The sequence below is a fragment of the Myotis lucifugus genome, unplaced genomic scaffold, assembly GCF_000147115.1.
Source record: "Myotis lucifugus unplaced genomic scaffold, Myoluc2.0 scaffold_59, whole genome shotgun sequence".
In the NCBI taxonomy this organism is placed as follows: Eukaryota; Metazoa; Chordata; class Mammalia; order Chiroptera; family Vespertilionidae; genus Myotis; species Myotis lucifugus.
Window position 1 is genome coordinate 1965181 of NW_005871107.1, and position 22935 is coordinate 1988115.

The 22935-nt window shown below is 37.3% G+C and overlaps 1 protein-coding gene across 1 annotated transcript in view; it reads left to right on the forward strand.

Annotated features, from left to right (window-relative positions):
- COL19A1 (collagen type XIX alpha 1 chain) overlaps positions 1-22935 on the forward strand; it is a 277248-nt gene that overhangs the window by 46199 nt on the left and 208114 nt on the right. The window contains 1 exon segment of the mRNA XM_023754306.1: positions 18658-18702. Within this exon segment, the coding sequence (XP_023610074.1) occupies positions 18658-18702 (45 nt within the window).

Sequence of the window (22935 nt, forward strand, 5' to 3'; positions counted from 1 at the left end):
GTTTACCTACACCTGGAATGTTCTGCTCGATATCCATTTGGTGCTCTTCACATCATGCAGGCTCTTGCTCAGGGATCAGTTTAAAATCCTAATCTGACATTTCTATATATATAAATCAGTTTAAAATCCTATTCTGACATCTATATGTGAAAATCACCCTTCTTTCCACCTCTATCTTCTTTCTTAGCACTTTTATTGCCACCTGACTTGTTATCATTATGCATCTATTTATTCCCCCCACTAGCATATGAGTTCTGTGAGCACCATACATAGAACAGTGCATAATAAGAGCTAAAAATATGTTGAATGAATGAATGAGCACTATAATCTTAATAACTCAGCTGTTTCTAGAACCTATAAATTCAATGCTCCAATTGCTCAGGGATCCTGCCAGGCAGCACAGAGTCAATTTGCAAAGAAAGAGCTAGATAAGTCATAAAGGATTGTTAAATTATTCAATATTATTCCACTACACCTTTTCCTTTAAAAAACAAAAATTATTTTCACATAGTGAGCTAACTAATTTTAGGTTGATACTGCCAATCAGTTAATGAAAAATCAGAAATATATGGGGGAAAGCCACATGCTTTGGCATGATTTAATGTCTATCTTTATTTGCCTATATTCTCATCCCTGCTGTGATGCTACATTAAATAGATTTACTGCTTTTTAAATGTTTGATAAAGATGATGACCCTCTTTCATGGAGTAAGATGGTTTGAAATTCAAACACTGCTTTTGTTTGAACACCTAGATATGATCAGTATTCTATGTCAAGGCACCTAATCAAACCATTCTAACGATGCCCTCTGTTCAAGACTAAACTCTGGGTGACATTATTTCAAATAATGAATTCTTTTCAGGCTCAATTATTATAATTTTCTGAATCTTCACATCCCCCTTTCTTAGCAAGTATAGTTGGCAACCTAATTACTTAGCAACCACTTTCCTTTCTCAGTTCTTTAAGACCCTTGCTAATACCCTCACCCACTTCAGAGAAAACTCTGAAATTTTCTCAGAGTTTTATAAAATAGCAGCTCAATTTCAATGTTCCCGAACCTAAGGGCGGGTGTGATCTGAGCTCTATTTTGGGAATAATTTTCTAGATCATTTTTGTATTATCTTTCACATATCCAGTTAATTACCCAAAGTATAGGCTTTGTGAAATGATTGCTTTGCTAATATACTTTTACAGAAAATCAAAATAATTTAAAATTTATTTAAGTTTACTTTCTTGACTCTATAGTAAAAAACTTTCTACTACTCCACCCTCTAATTTCACTACCTGGAAGTTTCCATTCTGAAGAGCCTAATTTGTTAACCCAGAGATTACGAGTGATCCTTGTAAAAGGAGTGATCCTTTCTAACATGACACTACTCATATGCCTGTTCTGTGCCATACCACACCAGTAAAAATAGTAGAATGAAAATATGTTCAGAATTTTTAAAAGACTATCTTACCTTAATAATAACTTTACAGAAGTAGAATTTAATGTTATGCTTTTCAAGGTTTTGTCCAATAAAGAATAGTCCTCTATCCTTTTGAAGCCAGCATTGAATATATTGGATTATTAGACAAGTTCTTTTTGTATCAATTTTACCCAATCTGATATAATTTCAGCTAATGTATAGGAACTTGAAGTTGACAGTTATTTGTGTGCCTTAAATCTGAAATTAGCATACAGTATTATTGTAATAATGGTATTTTATACTCATAAAATTCTCATATACTTCTTAATCTCTACCAAGCATTAGTTGTAGTTAGACAGACTCATTCAAAAAGTTTATATTGTTTCCACTGTTTCAAGGAAAATTTAATAGACCAAATTTGTGATAGAGCCATCAAGGCAGACATAGGCAGCTCAAAGCTTCATTGAAACAGATTTTTTCTAGTTTAGGTGGAAGAGCAGGGAAGCTGAGAATTGGATTGACCCAGATTTGGGGTTTTTCCTGGAGGATGTAATGGAAGGTCAGGAACACTAAATGTAACAAATATGAGTACCTTAGAGTCTGAAATTTCGTGACTTACTTGAATTGGAAGCATCAGGTATTAGCTGAGGGAACAGCAATAGAATCATTTCTTACCTTTGATAAATAGAAAAGAAATGGCAAAACTAAATTGCATATGTCTGTGTGGAGAATGCTTAGTTTTAGTTTTGATTAGCACTTTGATGTTTATTCGTTATTAATAGTTTTAATATTAATTAAAACTATATAGTTTAATAACTTGTGGACAATATGAGGAAGGAACTTAGGGCACAGACTTTGGGACAAGCAAAAGCAACTCATCTAAGAAGTTATAGATTCTCTTCAACAAGATTAGCAGTTAATACAACTTTTAAAAAACCTCCTAATGAGCATTTCTATATTTTAGGGTGCAGTTGGTATTAAAGGTGAATTTGGTGCTCCTGGAATTCCTGGGGAAAAGGTATGTTGATTTGCTACTTGATTAAACTTTGTGGTTGTTTTATACTGTTGTATCAGATAGGAAGGATAAGTAGATAGAACCAGTCTGGAAGTCAGGGCTCGGCACACTGTGTCCCTGCAGCGGGGCTGCCACAAACTGCTGTATGATTTTCTAATTGTTTTACTAGAACCCAACCACATTCATTTGTTTGCATATTATAAAAAGTCTGCTTTTATGCTACACAGCAACATTAAGTAATTGTGGCAGAGATTGTATGGCCCACAATGTCTAAAATATTTACTGTCAGGCCCTTTGCAGAAAAAGTTGTGGACCCCTGCTCTAGAGCATTGGCCATTATTCAGAGAGCACCAAGCCTTCTTGTGTCTCATTATCTAGAAGGCCATGGCCCTGGTGGTAATTAACCTAAAACTGTCAAAGTAGTAACTGAAGTTGAAGTGGTAGAGGGTTCAGAAACTACCATTCAGATTTTGTAATAGTTTGATAAATATTGTTCTTTTTTGTTAAATTTATTGGGGTGACATTGGTTCATATAGGTTCATAATAAGATCATATAGGTTTCACGTGCACATTCCTATGCTACCTGATCTGTATATTGCATTATGTGCCCCCCACCCAAAGTCAAATCATCTTCCATCATCATATATTTATCCCCTTTTATCCTTTACTACCCTCCACTGCCCTGCCCTCTGGTAACCTCCATAGTGTTATCTGTGTCTATGAGTTTCAGTTTTATATCCCACATCCAGATGTTTTTTGAGTCCTTCTTCAATATATCTCTGATATCTGACTGCTTTATTGATGCTGTGTCTTTTCTTTTAGAAATTATTTCACTCCTGTAATAGTGTAACTGTTAGACTCCATGAAATCCTACAAATTGTGTTGAACAATGATGCATACCAAGTTAATATTTATTTGTGCTTCTAGCTTCTTGCTTAAGCTTGTAACTGACATTATTCTTCATCATTAATAAAAGTTCCTTCAAATACATGTTTAAAATGGATTAATTCCTTCAAAATGCCTTTTCTCATAGAGAATACTACTCAGTACTTCCCTTAACTCCTAAAAAGATTGCCCCAATCCAAATTTGTTTTATACATTCATTCCACCAATCTCTTTCTAAAATATATCATAGAAATCTGATTTTTTAGAGTTCAGATCATTGTGGGGGTTTTTCAAATCATTTGAATACATGTGGGAACTCTTTTTTTTCAAAGCCAAATACAGAATCACTGGAGTACTTAAACTATAAAATATATTATTGAATTTCTTTACTTCTTTTTGTGAAGTAAGCTTTATATAAGTTTACACAATGAATTATGGGAAAGCAGAATAAAATTCCCCTAGAATATGTTTGAACAAAATTTACTAAGATTAGTATAAAATACCATTAATTTCAGTGCTCCAAAATGACTTCTCTTGGGATCCTATTTGGGAAAACCAGGTATAAACTGCTATTGATTTTCTGGGACAAGGCTTTCAACTCCTGAGAGGTACTATCAACAGACTGGATTCAGTATGAGACCTAGATTAAGTAGTCAACAGGTTCAATCAGTAAAAGTTGGTCAACTCAATCTCAATCAAAGAGCATCCAGGATAGTAAGAAAGTAACAGGCTAGAAAGTTAAGTATGTAAGTTAAGAAATTCTCTGTTAAAAAAACATAGTTTCTGCCCTGGCTGTTGGTATTCAATAGTTAGAGTATCAGCGCTCAAACTGAAGGGTTGCAGGTCCCATCCCTGCCCTTGTTGGGGTGAATGCGAGAGGCAACAAATCAATAAAATCCATGTTTCTCTCACATCAGTCTCTCTCTCTCTCTCTCTCTCTCTCACACACACACACACACACACACACACACACACACACACCCTCCCATACACTCTCTCTAAAAATCCATGGAAATAATATCCTTGGGTGAAGATTAACAAAAGATAAATAGTTTCTTAGGAAAGAGGATATTTGAGGCAGAGGGAAGAAACTGGAGCAAGACATGATGTTGCAGAGACAAACACTACTCAGGATTCAAGATTTTGTTTCTTTTCCCAGAATTCTAAATTTGTAGGAAGAATTTTGTGTGATGATTCATCTTACACTCTACTTAATGTAAAACTTCAGTGAATATAAAGGAATATACCAGTTACTGATAAACTGGTTGAACCTAGTGATTATGGGAATAGAAATGTCAGCTCTTGGGGCCCATTTGGTCACAATGGTTATGGAGTGAGTCTCACAAAATTAGTGAGTTTCAGTGTCTGTGTGAAGACTCTGTCTCCAAGGAACTTAAATGTTAATGTGATAAGAAAAGCTGTATCTAAATGTGTTCTAAAATCAACACAACTTATCCTGGCAAACACTCTCTGTTTTCTTCTTTTTTATCCCAATCAGTTTTATTTGGGTCTGTTTTACTGGAGTTGTTTGTAAAGGGCCTCATAGACCATTAGAGAATTCATGCAGCTTCTCATGGTGCCAAACATGGTATCAGGCTCCACTTGGCCCTGGGATCCTGGTTTCGTGCATCTTCATCAACCCTCTTTAGTGGCTAATACCCTCCCAGTGTCTGTAGAATCATTGAGTCTTTGACCATATCCTCTCCTAAGATACAGTCCCTGGCGGTGCCTTACCTGCTTTTAACTTGTCACTTCACTTAGGTGTTAAAGGGACATAACACTCACAAGTGAAGAAATATCACTTCAGCAATATTGTTTTTACTTCTATAATTCCAAGGTTACCATGTATTTAAAATAACTCTAATGAATATATACAAAATAAAAATAACAAGAAAGTTACTTTACTATGTGAGGGCATGGTTAATATGTTATAAATATTTGACTACAATCAAGATATATCAAATTTTCAAAAGTTTTAAAATTTCAGAAATTTTATTTTAATTTTAAAATATCTCTTTATTGTTAAAAGTATTACAGATGTCCCCATTTTCTTCCCCCATTGATTCCCTGCTTCCCTCCCCACTCCCCGCCCTGGGCCTTCACTGCACTGTTGTTTGTATCCAAGGGTTATGCATATATGCATATAAGTTCTTTGGTTAATCTCTTCTTACCCCTCCTCCTCTCTGAGATTCATCAGTCTGTTCCATGCTTCTATGTCTCTGAATCTATTTTGTTGATCAGTTTATTTTGTTCATTAGATTCCACATTTGAGAGAGATCTTGTGATACTTGTCTTTCTCTGACATCTCTCATAGCAATATGTTTGCTGATACATTTTCTAGGGGCAAGGAAAACAAAAGAGAAAATAAAAAAAATGGGAATACATCAAAATAAAAAGCTTCTGCACAGCAAAAGAAACCATCAACAAAATGAAAAGGGAGCACACTGTATGAGAGAACATATTTGCCAATGATATATCTGATAAGGGGTTAATTTCCAGAATATATAAAGAACTCATATGACTTAACAAAAGGAAGACAAACAATCCAATTAAAAATGGGCAAAGGACCTAAATAGACTCTTCTCTAAAATTTCAAAAATTTTAAATTAAAGTTGTAAAAATGAGCACTTATGTTTTACATAAAATAGTTGCATTGTTTTATGATGAAATTGATGTGATGAATTTTTCTAAGCAAGTTTCCAAGGAAAATTCATTAGTTCTTAAAGTATTATGTATCCTCAGAGCCGTATCTCCCACAGCTGGCTTAATGCGTCTCCCAGAGTACTCATACAGCATCCCGAGCTTCACTTTGATTCTGCTTTTCAGCATTTGTGATTCTTGGTGTTCTTTTTCTTATAAATAAAAATGCTTAAGAGTTCTATTAAAATATAAAATAAAAGCCTTCCTTGGAGCAAGAACATATGCAAAATACATCCAACATATAGTATACCTTCATATATACCTCCAGTGTAATATTCTCAAAGTGAAGTCCTTTTATTTTTTATTTATTTTATCCTCACCTGATGATATGTTTTTATTGATTTTTAGAGAGAGAGGAAGGAAGAGAGAGAAGCATCAATGCGAGAGAGAAACATCCAGCAGTTGCCTCCTGTATGTGCCCTGACTGGGGATCAAACCTGCAGCCTTTTGGTGTTTGGGATGATGCTCCAACTAACTGAGCAACCCAGCCAGGGCAAGTCCTTTATTTTTTAAGGTTTAATATTTAAACTAATAAACTGATTTATAATAATGGAGTGAAACATATTCTGATCAGGGGAGAATAGAATTTGTATATTAGCAGTACTTACTTCCAATGTAATGAAGTAATAAATTAAGTGATCTTTATATGAATCCCATTATTCTAAAGTAAACCTACACTTTGAAGTGTATTAGGTGATAGCAGTAAATTTTTTTTAAAGTGAAGTCCCTGAACTACGTATTAGTTTACTAAGGCAGCATTTTTTATCTGAGGCCCGGGAGAAAAGTATTTCACTAACCAACACTATATTATGAAATCAATTTATGGAATAGGGAGTCATGGAGACTTTGAGGATGATGAACTGTGGAATTTAATTATGCTGCTTCATAATTATAATACCCGTCACCAAATACAAACTTGCACTGGGCACTCTAACCTGATATATACAACCTTCCTGCCAACACACCACTGAAAAATAAGTGTCCCCTTTACATTGATGCAGCACAGCTAGGTGTGTGCCTGAGAGATTTGGTAAACTGTCTGTTCTGGGTTCACGTAAGAAAATCTATTCTCCATAGCAAGTGTTACTAGTGATTAGTCACTGGTGACTTCTGGTAAGCTTGGTTGGACAGAAGCCAACGTCAGTCAAAATCAGCAGATTGGACGGTCCAGTTTCCAAGAGAAGTGAATGACAGTGTATGAGATCACACACGTGCACATACACACACACGCGCTCACTCAGTTCACCTTCTCTTGGTAAGCAGTGGCAAAATGAGATGAAGATTTGGATACTGGGTTTGAATCCTGACCAAAGTATGCTTGCATTCATTACCTGAATATTTCAAACGAAAAATTGCTTCATTCTCCATTTTGCTTATGTATATCATGTATCAGATATGTTTTTTGAGAAGTGGGCATACTTTTTTAAAAATAGGAATAGTTATTTCTCAGTAATTTTTATCCTAATGATGCGATGTTAAAAATTCAATATAGACCTAATTTGTGCTAAAACCAATTTTCTGTCTGCTGAATTACCTAGTTTGTCCTAAAATGTTTATTTTAAAGGGAAAATAACTTTTACTAAATTAATTTTTCTTCTCATGAAGGAGGTATGCAGTGAATAACAACCATCATCATTATGCCCTTCAAGTATTCAATACCCAGAGTTAGACGGCCTGGGTTTGACTCCCAGTTCAAAGCCTCACCCTGTGTAATTTAGGGCATGTCTCTTGATTTCTTTTAACTTTTCTCTTTTATAAAGCGGGAATTATATTGCACCTACTTCTAGTTTTGTCTTAAAGATTAAATGAAATTATTCATGAAAGTGTCAGTTCAGTGCCTGATATATACATATTTAGTAAAAATAGATAATTTTAAAAGAAAACAGTTTGATGAGTCTAGTATTCTAAACTCTGGCTTATTATGAGACTAAATTAAAACTAATTTAAGGAAATTTTTATTATTTTCTCAAGATATATTTAGTAGAAAAATGTTCAAATAAAAGTCACATATCTTAGATAACTTTGACCTCTTAATACATACTAGATGTTAGCAAACCAATAAATATTTTATTTAGCTGAAATGTATATGAGTATAAACTTTCATAAAAATAATAATAGCCATCTCTTGACACAATAATTATTATGTGCTAAACACTGTCAAGAGACTTCTTTACATTATTTCATTCATTCCTCACAATAACTCCATGAGGTAAGATTTATATCATCACTTTTTCACAGATTAAGAAACTGAGATATAGAAAAAATTAAAACTTCCCCAAAGTTTCATATCTAATCAATAGTGGAGACAGGATTTGAATCTCTATCCATATGAATTCATACTTCTTGCTCCTTTGCCATTATTACCTGAGGACAGCTCCTCAAGTATCCAGATTTCCTTTGCACAGACAGTTCTGAATTAGGTCTTAATTTTGTTTGCCAGCAGCCTGCTGAGGGAACTGTACAAATTCCTACATTCTGCTCCAGGGAGGGCTGTGTCCCTTCTCTTAAAATCTATGGATCCCTTGACCACTTTGTAAAGTTCATGCTTTTCTAACCAATTTGCTGTACATCTGAAACTAATACTGAATAATATTGAGCCCTAGCTGGTTTGGCTCAGTAAATAGAGTGTCAGCCTGTGGACCAAAGGGTCCCAGGTTTGATTCTGGTCAAGGGCACACACCGTGGTTGCAGGCTCCTCCTTGGCCTAGGCCCTGGTTGGGGCTCCTGCAGGAGGTCACCAATCGGTGTATTTCTTTCACATCGATGTTTCTCTCTGCCTTTCCCTCTCTCTTTTACTCTCCCTAAAAAATCAATGTAAAAATATCCTTGGGTGAGGATTAACAAAACAAACAAACAGAAGAAGAAGAAGGAGGAGGAGGAGGAGGGAGGAGGGAGGAGGGAGGAGGGAGGAGGGAGGAAGAATATGTGGAAAGAAATAAAAAGACAGTTAGGGAACAATGGATCTGCCCAATTCAGTCTCACTCCCCTGCAAAGACTGAGGCCTTCAGAGTTTATGGTGAAAAAACCCATCATACAATGCACCTCGTAATGAGGACAGTGAAGAAGGAAGAAGGAAGAAGGAAGAAGGAAGAAGGAAGAAGGAAGAAGGAGAAGAATATTGAATATAAACTTTAATTTAAAAAGAGAAAAGAAAAAATGCATTGACTCCTATATAGTCTATCTAACTATAGGGATTCTGACTTTCCACCCTCAGAAAATTGTGTCCACCTATTAAAAATTATCATCATATGTTTTTCACCTAATAAAAAGATTTTGTCTAGATTTACCTTCCAAAATAAGTATTATGAAAACAATACAGTTTCTTTTTGTTTGGTTTCCAAATTCAAAATTATATTTGAAATATGCTTTTAAACTTCCCACATGTACCTACTCTCTGAAGATCCTTATTTGCCCTGCACGCCCACCTCCAAGCAGGCCAGTCATGGCCACATTCTTCAGATTAACCTTACCTCAGCACCTAACCTAGAAAATTCTCTATGTTCCCCACCAAATATGACATTTGTAAATTGTATATTCATTTGATTAAAAACAAAAGTGTTTAACTTAGTACACACACACACACACACACACACACACACACACACACACAAACTTCCAGAGGTAAAAAGCCATATGCATTAAGGGCACTTAAGAGGTATATCTGAGAACATGAAGAGAGAGTTGCCAAGTGCTTGTTTTAAAAATAGTCAGGCTCACTGTCCTCATTACGAGGTGCATTGTATGATGGGTTTTTTCACCATAAACTCTGAAGGCCTCAGTCTTTGCAGGGGAGTGAGACTGAATTGGGCAGATCCATTGTTCCCTAACTGTCTTTTTATTTCTTTTCTGTTGGAAAATGAAATGACTGTGATCTTTGAATCTTGATTTTCTCTTAAAAAGACATTTTATGGGAAGACTACAGCTTCTAGAAATAAAGGCAGATGCTTTGCAGTTTATGAAAGCTCAGACAATATCCATAGCTGCTGTGAATTATAATGAACTCTGCGAAAGCCTGGTCCAGATGTAGCATTAATGCCTCAGAGACTCAGAAACTTAGAAATGTTTATTGAAAAAAAACTAGAGAATTTTAAAAATTCCTTTGGCTGTCTCTCTCTATTATCTCATTTCACCCAATTTCCCATTGAAATTCAGAAATACAATTAATTTCATTGTCCTTTCCAAGATAAAAAAGAAAGTTGAAGTACTTATTTGTATGTGACAACCTAACTCTATTGTAACATTGAGCTATTTCCTTCCTATGAGATTGTCAAGGTTGAAAAACAAGTATGAGCTCCATGCTAGAGAAAATGCTGGTTAAACAGAGAATTGTCTATATATTTTTGTGTTCCAGAAAATTCTGAAATGAATGAAGGTATAGTCAATTCTGGAGAAAAGATTGAACTTTCTTATTATACCAATAATCATAGGAAAAAAAATGACCGCAAAGAAAACAGTTTTGTTAAGGGCCTTATTAGCTTTACTTACTAAAGTCACAAGAATGAAAGCTTGGATTACCAGTGAAAAATTACTGCCTTTACATGGAGTAGATCTCATTTAATTGTTTTATCTGTGGGTAGTTTGTTGATACAATAGAGCACTAAAATAAGCAGAAACATGAGAAGGACAGAGGTAATAGAAGGACAGGAAAAAGAAAAAGAAACTTGCTCACTCTGCAGTTGATTTCATTTCTTAATGGTTTCTTATTCCATTCTAATGCCTTCCACTTGCACCCCAAGTAGAGCAGTTGGCAGAGAGCACAACAGATGGATGACAAGCTCAACACATGCAGTGGATCTGGCACCCATGCACTTGACTTCTATTTGCTAAACAGTTAGCCAGATTTCAAGAACCTAGGCTGCTAATGCTCCTATTTGGTTTAATGCACTATGAGAATCGTGTGCATAAATAGTAAAATATTTCCATAAAAAGATATCACACACTCTGTTTCTCTGCATAGATTAGCAGCTAATTTTTTTATTCATGGTGTCAATTGCTGAGCTACAGTGAATTTAAAGGTAACTGGTATTTTATAGACATATAAAATTTCAGATATAAGAGTTTTCTTAAAACAGCCTTTCGCCAGACAAGTCAGGGACAGCTAGGCCAGTGTCAGGTACTGAATGGAATTGTAGGTAGAAGATTTGAGAGGTTGATCACAGACAATTCACTGTGTCTTCACAGATGACTAAATTCAAAGCTCAAGACAAATTGCATCTTTTTCATGAAGTCTCCCTGGTCACCAGGCAGATTTAACAACCCCTTCATCAGCTCACATAGCACTTCATTTACATTATCAATAGAGTTTGTGTCATTGTCCCCAGGATAAACTCCCAAAGAACAAGGACTTGGTATCTCTCTCACCCCTGGGACCCCAACACCTGGCCCAACATATAACACCTGATTGATTTTGGACAAATGTTTATTATGTTGTTCCGAAATAGAGGATGATTGTTAGAAAACCCTCCTGAGAGGGTATTGGAAAAAGCCCAGATGGCAGCGATGCCTCTGTGCACATCTTCTGTATTTTCTACAAAAGCATACTTCGAGGAAATCGGTGGGCAGGAGACTCTCTTACCTACCTAGCAAAGCTTATAGACACTGCTTCCTAGGATGAAATAGAATAGAAGTGAGTATAGCTCCGGAACTTGCTTCCCATTTTTTCTTAGAGGAACTATGCTCTCTCTTCTCTCTCAAGCATAAATGTTCAAGTTATCTTGCTCTTTCTTTTTTCCCAAACTTGGTTTGGAAATCTCCTGTCTCTGACAACAGTGCTAAGGAATGTTATTTCTCCATATCTTAACAACCATTTACTTCAGGGCTAAAGATAATTAACCAATGACTTTAGTGCATTTAAGCTCCAGTAGAAGTAATTGATATGAAGTAGAGAAGTAGAACTATAAATTACTCATCACGAGGAATACTTTGGACAGGAAATAGTTGCAGTTACCGGTATCTCACTTTCCTCCGTTAGGAGTTTACCAATGACACTGTCCTTTTCTTTATATCTTAAATCATCTTTCACTTGTTACAATACTTAATTCAGATGTCCATTTCTATACTTTGGTTTCCCTATTACCTTCGTGAAGTTTCAACTTTACTTAAAAACTGTCTTACAGCTAGTCTCACAACAAAGTGAAGAGCCCAAACACTTGTTCTTGACAGATTCACTTTAAGAAAATCATCACAATTACACACAAGCCCAGGTATTGTAATGGGCTCTACAGCATTGGCCAAGGCTCAAGTCCTTGACTTGAAATGTTTACCTCTCTAAACCACTTCAATTTTTTTAATTGAAATAAGTTAGTATAATTTGTATTCAATTGATTTGATAAAAGATTGTAAAACATTTGTCTTTGAAAGGAAAACTTAATGGTTGTAGTGACTATAAGCTTCATATTACATATGCAAGTTAGCATTAAAAGCACATTGTATTAATAGAGACAGTATAGTAGTACCCAGAACAAGGTGTATGTGGGGTGTGTGTGTGTGTGTGTGTGTGTGTTTGTGTAACAGTCCTGCTCTCTATTATGAGTATGGGAGACCATACACTGAATTCTGAGTGCCACATTTAATTTTTTTATATGTTTTATTGATTTTTTTTTAGAGAGGAAGGGAGAGAGAAACATAATTGACAGGCTGCCTCCTGCACAACCGCTACTGGGGATTGACCTCACAACCCGGGCGTGTACCCTGACCAGGAATTGAACCCATGACCTCTTGGTTGCTAGGTCAGTGCTCAACCACTGAGCCACACCTTCTAGGCCTGAGTGCCACATTTTAAAAGACGTATTGGCTAACCAGTGTTTACCTAGAGAATAGTGACCATAATATTAAGGGAATCCAAACTGTCATTTGATCAATGACTGGTTTACTGAACAGAAGCCTTGACAGGGAACAAAGGGATGTCATGTACAAGACCCATAAGATGTTTCTTTCTGTGAGAAATAAGACTAATGGGCAGAAATTTGGGAAAGTTAGTTTGGGTGTAGAAAACATTGTTTCAGCATCCTCACCTAGAATTCTTTTGTTTGTTCTTGACAATGCAATTTACACAGCAAAAGTGCCTGATTTTAATCAACTTTCAGTAGACTCAGTATCTCAACAGCTTCTTTGGTGAAAATGGTTAATATAAATGTATGAATTTGTACTTGTTCCTATAATTAAGAACACCCATCCAGCTTGTTTTCTAGCTATGTGCATCTGCATATACTTGTGTACACACACAGGCATATACACTAAGGTCAGTAGATTTTGAGACAATAGATGTTGACTTCAACTGCTACTTACTAACTTTCCATATTCACTTTACTATGCTTAAGACAGGTATTGACCATACATTCTTTGTGGGCTGGTGTCCCCTTCTTTGAAATGACCCATAAGAATAAGTAATAATAGTGTCTCATTCATTTTATGAATAAGAATGTTTTAAATTTTTCTTATTCTGAGCATTAATGTGATAATACATCCCCATGTGTTAGCTGCATTAAAGGTCCAACATATATAAATAATTCAAAAAGTTTGAAGTTTAAAACCTTATGCAGTATATGTATTTTTTTAACTTGAAAATATATTTCTTGGAATTAAGTACCAGAAAATAGAAGAGAAAATACTCCTCCTTGAAATAAAAGGACTCAGATTGATGAGATATCTGGAAAGAAAAAGGGAGGTATATATTCTATTCCCTGAAATATTTGAGTTCCAATAATTTAAGAACCATATAAAAATTCAATTTCCTAAGATTATATCCTGAATAAAGCAGGACTATAGTTAGAAATGTAGAGGTCAAGTTAATACACAAAATCAAAATCAGATTTATCTTTGGCCACTTTTTTATTGGTTTTTATGCCAGAATTTTAGCATGCTATTTCAGATGTTTCTTCCAGCTACTGCACTCAACATTCAATTTAAGTAAATTTTCTCTCAATAAATATGAATTAGTGAGAAAATATTGATATATTTTAAGTGTACACTAAATTCATACAGAAGATTATGTTCCCAATAAACAAGCTTTAAATGAAATAATAGGTTAAATTAATTTTTAAATATGGAAACAGTGTTATAAGAGGATCTCAGATTTTTTAATCTAAGGCTGAATGCCTAACCATTTAAAGAAAAAAATAAGACATAGTACATGTTTTAGTATATAACTTTTTATTTTCTGGGCTTAGATTTAGTTATTAGCAAATTTTTGTTTACTGCGTAATCTATCTTTCTTTGCTTGGTCTCAATGGTACTAGGTTTGCAAACCGTAGCCCTGGGGAGTGTGATTCCTTATTAAGTGCCCTTTAGACAACATGCATTTCCTGCATAATAAGAAAAGACATTAATTCCAATGTTAAGTGAGTCAGGAAAACTAATAATTTACCTTTTATGGATAGCTGTGATTGCTTCAGGGAAATGGGCAGTGATGAAAAGGAAGTAAAAATGAAATACTTCAATCAGTTTTTCAGAAAGCCATCAGCTGGCCCTAAATTACACCTAATTTTTTTCCCAAAATCTTCTCAAAGAAGCTACTTTATTCTTTTTTTCTTTTTCTTTTCTTCTTTTTTTTTTTGCATTCAACACTTTTCTGGTATTAATTTCAGGTAAACAGCACCCAAAGAGGTTACTTTGAATTCTGAAAAGGGTGCTCTTGATTGCTCCCTGAAGTTGAAGACATGCTATGTGTTACAGTAATAACATGGTCACAATGCCACCAGCAGCGGTGTTAGAATTTGCCCCACTTTCTATTGCGCAGACTCATTCATTTGCCCATCTGAAGCTTGACTTTGTAACAGGAAAGGTACACAGCCCTTTGATGGAAAACCCATAGCAGAAAACAAATGCCTCAGTAACAAGTTTTGAAACTTATGGTTGCTCTGGTAAACATTAATTGTAATTTTTCTTTCAATAATGGGCTAAAACATTGATTGGAAGTTAAAGGAAAAGCCTCATATTTCTTTCTTGCTCTGAGACTGGGAGGAAGGAGGGAAAACTGGAGTTCAGAAAAAAACAGCTAACGTCTGCCCATCCAGTCATTGTCGACAGGCGTTTATCGGATAGATGGAATTAAATTTGGCCCCAAATTGCATGGGGTACCGGTGCTTTGAAATTGTACTTCAGGGTGAGCATGAAGAGGGGCTCATTCTGTTGACATAAATTAGGTTTCAAATAAAGTCCAGGCAGAAACATCATTGTCCATTAATCTGTTAAACAAAATTTTGTTCTCAAAGACTATTTTCTTCTTTAGTTTTTAGGCTTCTTAATAAATCTATCTTTTTTTGAACATAGAGACTAGAAAATGACAAAATATTTTAAATGATTATAAATTTCTAGTAGGACATCTATGCTAATTTCAAGAAAAACCAGTAAAGCCCTGGCCAGTGTAGCTCAGTTGGTTGGAGTGATATTCCTATACCAAAAGGTTTCAGGTTCAATTCCTAGTCAGGGGACATACCTAGGTTGTGGCGGCTAATGGATGTTTTCCTCTCACATGGATCTCTCTCTCATGGATGTTTTCCTCTCACATGGATCTCTCTCTCTCTCTCAAAATCAATGAGAAAATAAAAGAAAATCAATAAGGAAAAATAATGCCAAAGTTCCTGATACTCAAGTTGCAAACTTTAAACTTCAAAAATCTATCTAAACTATCTCAAAACCTTCCACATGTTGTGACATGTGAAACTGACTCATTTCTTATGAGAGTAAAGGGCCCCAAGTGTTCATTGGGTTATCTTGGAGTTTAGAATTATGTTTACAAAACAAATTTCTAGTCAAGAAAGAGCCCAAACCAAATACAACACTGGCCATAGGAAAACACATTTTAATTCAAACAAAAAGAAAAACAACCCATGTCTATTTTTTAAAAAAATATATTTTTATGGATTTCAGAGAGAAAGAGAGAGGGCAAAAGACAGAGAATTATTGATCGGCTGCCTCCTGCTGGGAATTGAACCGGAAACCTGGGCATGTGCCCTTGACTAAAATTTAACACAGGACCCTTAGTCTGCAGGCCACTGCTCTATTCACTGAGCAACACCAGCCAGGGCCAACTGTAGCTGGTTAAAACAACCCTAACTGGTAGCTGGTGTCTATTAAAAAACATTCTTTATATCACAGTTTTAGAGAATTTTGGTACCCAGTTATCAGTTTGTCTGGGTGTAACCCTAACCTGACATATGTCAGAAGTGGGACTTTAGGTGTGAGTACTCAGAGCATATGGTACATAGGAGTGTGCTGTGAGCAAAGAAAAAGAGGAGATACTGTCATTACTTTTTTTTTTCTCCAGAAAGTATTTTTGGCACTGTATACAGTATCAGTGTCTGTTACTGGATTACATGCCATATCTTGTTATCATGTGTAACTTGTAATATGATATAAAACATTATATTGGACCAACAGATGAAAATAATTCTGCTCTTTATGGACAAGTGGACATATTTCTCTGATGAGTAACAGATGCTTAATTTTTATAGACTATTCTCTGGCATCAGATACTTAATGTGCTCTTACTATTTCTTGATCAAGTGAAATTGGAAGTTCCTAATATATTGTGTGATGCCTGAGGTCTAGAAGTTCAACAAAAATTTTAATAATACAAATATATTTATTACACAGATTAAGCATTTTATATTTTACTAGAGGCCCAATGCACGAAATTTGTGCAAGAGTAGGCCTTCCTTCCCCCGGCTGCTGGCACCGGCTTCCCACTGGTACCCGGGACCCGGGCTCCCCTCACAGCCTAGGCTTGGTTCAGAAGGTCGTCCAGAAGGATGTCTGGTCTAGTTAGCATATTATGCTTTTATTATTATAGATTTTTGCTTCAACAATTAATTACATTAGCAACAAAGTTTTGCCTTAGTGTTTAGTACATACTGTGATGACAGCAGTTATACTGTGGAACACTTAGATAATTTAACCTGATATAAAAAAAGCCTTAGTCTTTAAAGTAATATGTATATCTGTGTATAGCAGTACACCTCTGGTGCAAATGATTAAAACTTTCCAAAATGAATTAATTAATGAGAGTAAAGACCTCTTTATATTTAGAAAACGATATTATTGCTATTTTAAAGTTTTAAGATGCAATATTTTTATTCATATATCCAAATTTTATTTAAGGAATTCTAAGAAATTATATCTAAATGCTTAAAAAACTGTTGCCTTATAAATTCATTATAAATGTTTGCTAGAAATATGACAGGTCAGTGGAATTGTGCATTTATTTTGAGCTGTCTGAATCTGAAACTCAGGAGCCAAAGTCAATTCCTATTAGCAACTAAATTCCTAAGCCTCTGTCGAGAACATGCAGATCCTCCCAGAAGTATCTCCTTCTAGCTGGTGTACTGTTTACAAACCAGACTCAGAGAGATGACCCATGAATTCCAGTAATGGAAACTGATAAGCATCTGATGGAAACCTTTTTACCCAAGACAGGGGCAAGATGAATGGAAGGAACAAAAAGTTCTCCCAAGTAATTGTTTCAAGTAAAATGGCATTGGATATGAATTAAAAATTGATCCAAAGGCAATCAACAGATAAGCAAGAAAGTATATATATTTTAGAGGCCCAGTGCATCAGTGGGGTCCCTTGTCCTGGTCTCCAGGATCGGGCTGAAACCAGCTCTGACATCCCCCAGGGGTCCCAGATTGCGAGAGGGTGCAGGCCAGGCCAAGGGACCCCACTGGTGCACATTTGGGCCCAGAGAGGGACACAAGAGGTTGGGCAGCAGGGAGGGACCGCAGGAGGGCTTCAGAGCATGCCCGGCCCATCTCGCGCAGTCCCAATAGGCCGAACCCCAGCAGCAAGCTCACTTACAGGTTGGAGTGCCTGCCCCCTGGTGGTCAGTGCACATTATAGCGGCTTGTCAACAACTGGTCAACTCGCTGCCCCCTGGTGGTCAGTGAATATCATAGAGAGCAGTTGAGCAGCTTTAGCATACAATTAACATATTATGCTTTGATTGGTTGAACGTCCGACCGAACACTTAGCATATTAGGCTTTTATTATATAGGATATGCATAAGTAGATAGATAGATAGATAGATAGATAGATAGATAGATGATAGATAGATAGATTCAGATTTTAGGCAAGAGATCACTTACAAGCCAGAATTAAATCTGTCCCATGAGAGAGTGTAAGGTGGTGGTTAGGTGCACAGAGCTGAAGTGTATGGGTTCAAATCTTAGTTCTAGCTCCTATTGATTCTGTAATCATTTATAATATGTGGTCATATAATAGTATCTACCTGATAGGTTTGTTGTGAGAACAGTGTCTGGCCCTTAGAAAGTCTATGTGAGACTTTAATATTATGCATAGAAGTTTGAAAGAGAGAAAATGAAATAAGGGATACTGAATAGCATGTGGGAAAACATGGGCTATAGAGTCAGAAAACTCAGTTCAAATCTCAGCTAATGCCAGTAGTTGGGTGGCTGTTATCATGTAACTGCACCTCTCAGAGCGTCCATTTTCCTATTTTTAAAAAGGAAGTACTGATCCTGGATTTGTGAGGTAAGAGATAGAAGGAAAGCCCCTGCATGTGACTGACATTAAGAATTAGGCTACCTTTCCCTGCAGCATTAGAGCTAGCTATTAAAGGCTGCAAAAAGTTCTATATTCATTTGTTTTGTTTTTGTAGCTAATAGCATTTATTCTGTGCACTTCCTTTAGGGTGAAAATGGTTTCTATGGAGCTCCAGGCTTACCTGGTCAAAAGGTAAGGAGTTCTGTTTTTTTTTGTTTTCTTTTAAATATGTGTTTATTGATTTTTAGAGAGAGAGGACGAGAGAGAGAGAGAGAGAGAGAGAGAGAGAGAGAGAAACATCAATGATGAGAGAGAATCTGGATTGGCTGCCTCCTGCACGCCCCCCACTGGGGATTGAGCCTACAACCTGGGCATGTGCCCTGACCAGGAATCGAACCCTGACCTCCTGGTTCATAAGTCGATGCTCAACTGCTGAGCCCTGCCGGCCGGCAGGGTAATGAGTTTTTGAGTATTGCATTTAAGTTAAGAATGCTAACAGCTTGAACATTGAATTTGTATGTAATATAGTGAAGATTCAGAAAGTGTATTTGATGAAGCTGAATTCCCTGAGAGACCTTCAGAAAGCCACTAACTAATCTCTCTGAAGACAACCCACTCACCCATCTCTCTGAAGAGAACCTATGGAAGCTGTCCCTTCTCAAGGGACCAGTGTACTAGGAGAGACTTAATCAGAGAGATTTAGCAACGGCTTCTCCAGAGACTGCTATAGTAGTGCTTTCCAGGGGACCTGGGAGTGCACACAGCAGTTTTCACTGCTATTTGACAGAATCTAAAATGAAGAACAGAACAGTGTTTATCGCCTTCAACTGTGTTTGGTTATTTTATAATGTATCTTCCTTTTATTATATCCCTTATTGAGCTAAACATAATCATTACAATGACAAATTATTAAATACTGCCAAGATGCTACACCTAATCTCTTCAAAAATATCTTTCATTCAGAATGGTAAGTTCAGAATAAGTAAGGATGTGTGCATTGGTGAGCCTTCTTTCTGTGCCCAGTATCTTCCTCTTAACCAAGATGAACCTCATTTTTACCCCTTTCCTGTCCAGGGGCTTCTTTCTCCTGGGAAGGAGTATGCTTGCGTGTAATCAGCATGATTGGAAACACAAAGGCTGGTCTATTCCAGTTTCCTGGAGGGACTGGGAGCCACTTCAGGAGGGGCCAGCTGTCATACCACCCAGATGATCCCACCACAGGGAGAGCATTACAGATGCAATAGTAGACGCCCACCAAAGCCAAGCATAGCATTTCTATGCTCTGGGGAAGTTTTAGAGGTCTTAGCAACAGAAGTTACTATTGCATCTAGGTTTTCCTCTGTGGCTAAAAATTACCATTCAAAAAACACTTGCAGTTACAGTTTTTGAAAAAACTTCCTTTACTTGGCTTGATAACGATGATAAGATTGAGCTGGCAGCGATGACATAGCAAGCTTCTGAATTTCTTCACAGCAATCCTAGACAAAACCCATTGCTACAGCATGTGCTGCCTCTGCAAGTCAAATTACAAGCCAAGGGATGTGCAGATTTATCTGCTGGGAAATAGTTTTGGACTTTCCAGCAGCTGTTTGTGGTGGCTGCATCATGCTGTCATTGGGGCTGATGTACAGAGGGAGGAGGCGGGTGTTTAGCAGTTTCAATGTCAATTTAACTTGAATTAACAGATCAAGTTAAAGTCTATGTTTTAGGAAAAATGGTGGGAAAAAAGGTAGACCATGAATTCAGTGGCAGATATACCCAAATATTATTTTCTTCCCTAATACCTTTTTTGAGGGTAGATGAAGCAGAAATAGTTATGTAATCAATGTGTGTACATATGCACATGTACTTATATTTTACTAAAGGCCCGATGCAAGGGGCTCAGCCTTGGCAGCCCTGGCTGCATTGTGGCCCTGCAGCTCTGCCCACTGGTGGTTCCAGAAGGTGATTCCAGAAGGTCATTTTGCTGTCTGGTCTAATTAGCATATTAGCTCTTTATTATATAGGATTATATATAGAGATATATATTTTACACAAAGAGAATATATATATATATATATATATATATATATGTGTGTGTGTGTGTGTGTGTGTATGTATATATATGTATGTATGTATGTATGTATATATATATATATATATTAGAGGCCCGGTGCACAAAAATTTGTGCACTCGGGTGGGGAGGGGATCCCTCAGCCCGGCCTGTGCCCTCTCTCAGTCTGGGACCCCTCGGGAGATGACCACCTGCTGGCTTAGGCCCGCTCCCCCGGGGATTGGGCCTAAGCTGTCAATCAGACATCCCTCTGGCAGCCCGGCAGCCCTCAGGGGATGTCAACTTGCCAGCGGGGAGCAGACCTAAGCTGCAGTCGGACATTCTTAGCGCTGCTGAGGAGGCAGGAAAGGCTCCCAACACCACCACTGTACTGGCAGCCATCAGCTGAGCAGAGCTCCCCCTGTGGGAGTGCACTGACCACCAGGGGACAGCTCCTGCATTGAGCATCTGCCCCCTCGTGGTCAGTGTGTGTCATAGTGACCAGTCATTCCCAGTCTTTCTGCTGTTAGGGTCAGTTTGCATATTACCCTTTTACTATATAGGATAGAAGCCTGGTGCACGGGTGGGGGCCGGCTTGTTGGCCATGAAGGGTGTCCTGGATCAGGGTAGGAGTCCCACTGGGGTGCCTGGCCAGCCTGGGTGAGGGGCTGATAGCTGTATGCAGCTGGTCACACCCCTTCAGGGTGGGGGTCCCCACTGGGGTGCCTGGCCAGTCTGGGTGAGGGGCTGAGGGCCATTTTCAGGCTGGCGGGTGACTGAAGCTCCCAACCTCTCCTTTTTTTCTTTTTTTTTTTATTCTGGGATTTATTTACCTTCTATGGCTGTCACTGGAGCTGAGAGCCAGCTTTAGCTCTGAGGTTCAGCTCCAGCTCTGAGACCTCGGCTGCTGAAAGCAGGTATCTGGGTTTGTTTAGCTTCTATAATTGAAACACTGTTGCAACTCCAGCTCTGAGGCCCGGCTGGCTGAAAGCAGGTTTCTGGGGACTGTTAGCTTCTATGATTGCAACATAGTTGCTTAGAGTGCAGCTCAGAGTCCGGCAGTGGCAGGCGGGGAACCTTGGCTTCCTCCATCACTGGAGCAAGCAAGCTTCCTGTTCGCTTCAGCTGCCTGGCTGCCGGCCGCCATCTTGGTTGGCAGTCAATTTGCATATCGCCCTGATTAGCCAATGGGAAGCGTGTCGGAGGTACGGTTAATTACCATGTTTGTATTTTATTAGATAGGATATATATATATAGTGAAAAGCTGGCATTCCTTTTTATACGTTAATTTTAATTATATTAAGTGTTACTCTATTGTAGCATTGCAGAAATAAACTGGATCTAAGAATCCCTTCATCCCTTGCCTTGGTGCACTCAGAAAATGTTTGCTGAGTGCTTCTTTTGGCCAGATAGAAGCTGAGGAAAGCAATTAACCCAATATTCAAGCAATCTTTTTTTTTCGGAGGGGTGCATATGACTTACTTGTTGGCTATGTTGTCATGCCTGTATGACATATATTTGGTGTTCAGTAAAACTTTTGTTGAATGTATGAATGAAACATCAATAATGTAAATATCTGTGCAGAAATAAGTGGGAAAATAAGTTTGTCAGGTCAAAGAGGGTCTAGTTCAGCCGTGGGCAAACTACGGCCCGCGGGCCAGATCCGGCCCGTTTGAAATGAATAAAACTAAAAAAAAAAAAAGACCGTACCCTTTTATGTAATGATGTTTACTTTGAATTTATATTAGTTCACACAAACACTCCATCCATGCTTTTGTTCCGGCTCTCCGGTCCAGTTTAAGAACCCATTGTGGCCCTCGAGTCAAAAAGTTTGCCCACCCCTGGTCTAGTTGAACAACAGGGGACTTATGCCTTTTAGAATAAATGTCGTGATTGAGAGCCAATCCCCCTTCTGTGATGGAGATGCAGGAGATCTGGGCGATGAAGAGCATGATGCTGGTATCAGAGCTGGAGCCAGAACTCTGGGTTTCAAACCTGAACTTGATTATCGAACAACTCTCACTGGAACAGCAATCATAGAAGTCAGCTTGAGAAGGTTTGTTGCCATTAGAATTAGTGAAATAAATGGTGACAATAATGACTAACTTAATCTGTGCAGGGGCTATGATGATGCATTCATTTGCAAATTACCTATGAGAAAAGGTACTATATTTGGAGAAATTAACTTTTTATGGAGATTAAATTTTCTATTTGAAATAGTGTAACCGTAGCTTGTACCCTAGAAAAATTATTCCGTCAGTAATTAGAATATTAAACTAGATGCAACTTAGTGGTGGTTTAGATCTTCATATTAAATAGCAACTATAATACTTATTTGTTTTTCACGGTAGAAGTCCTATGACATCAGTAACTATAGATAGAGGGGTTAAACC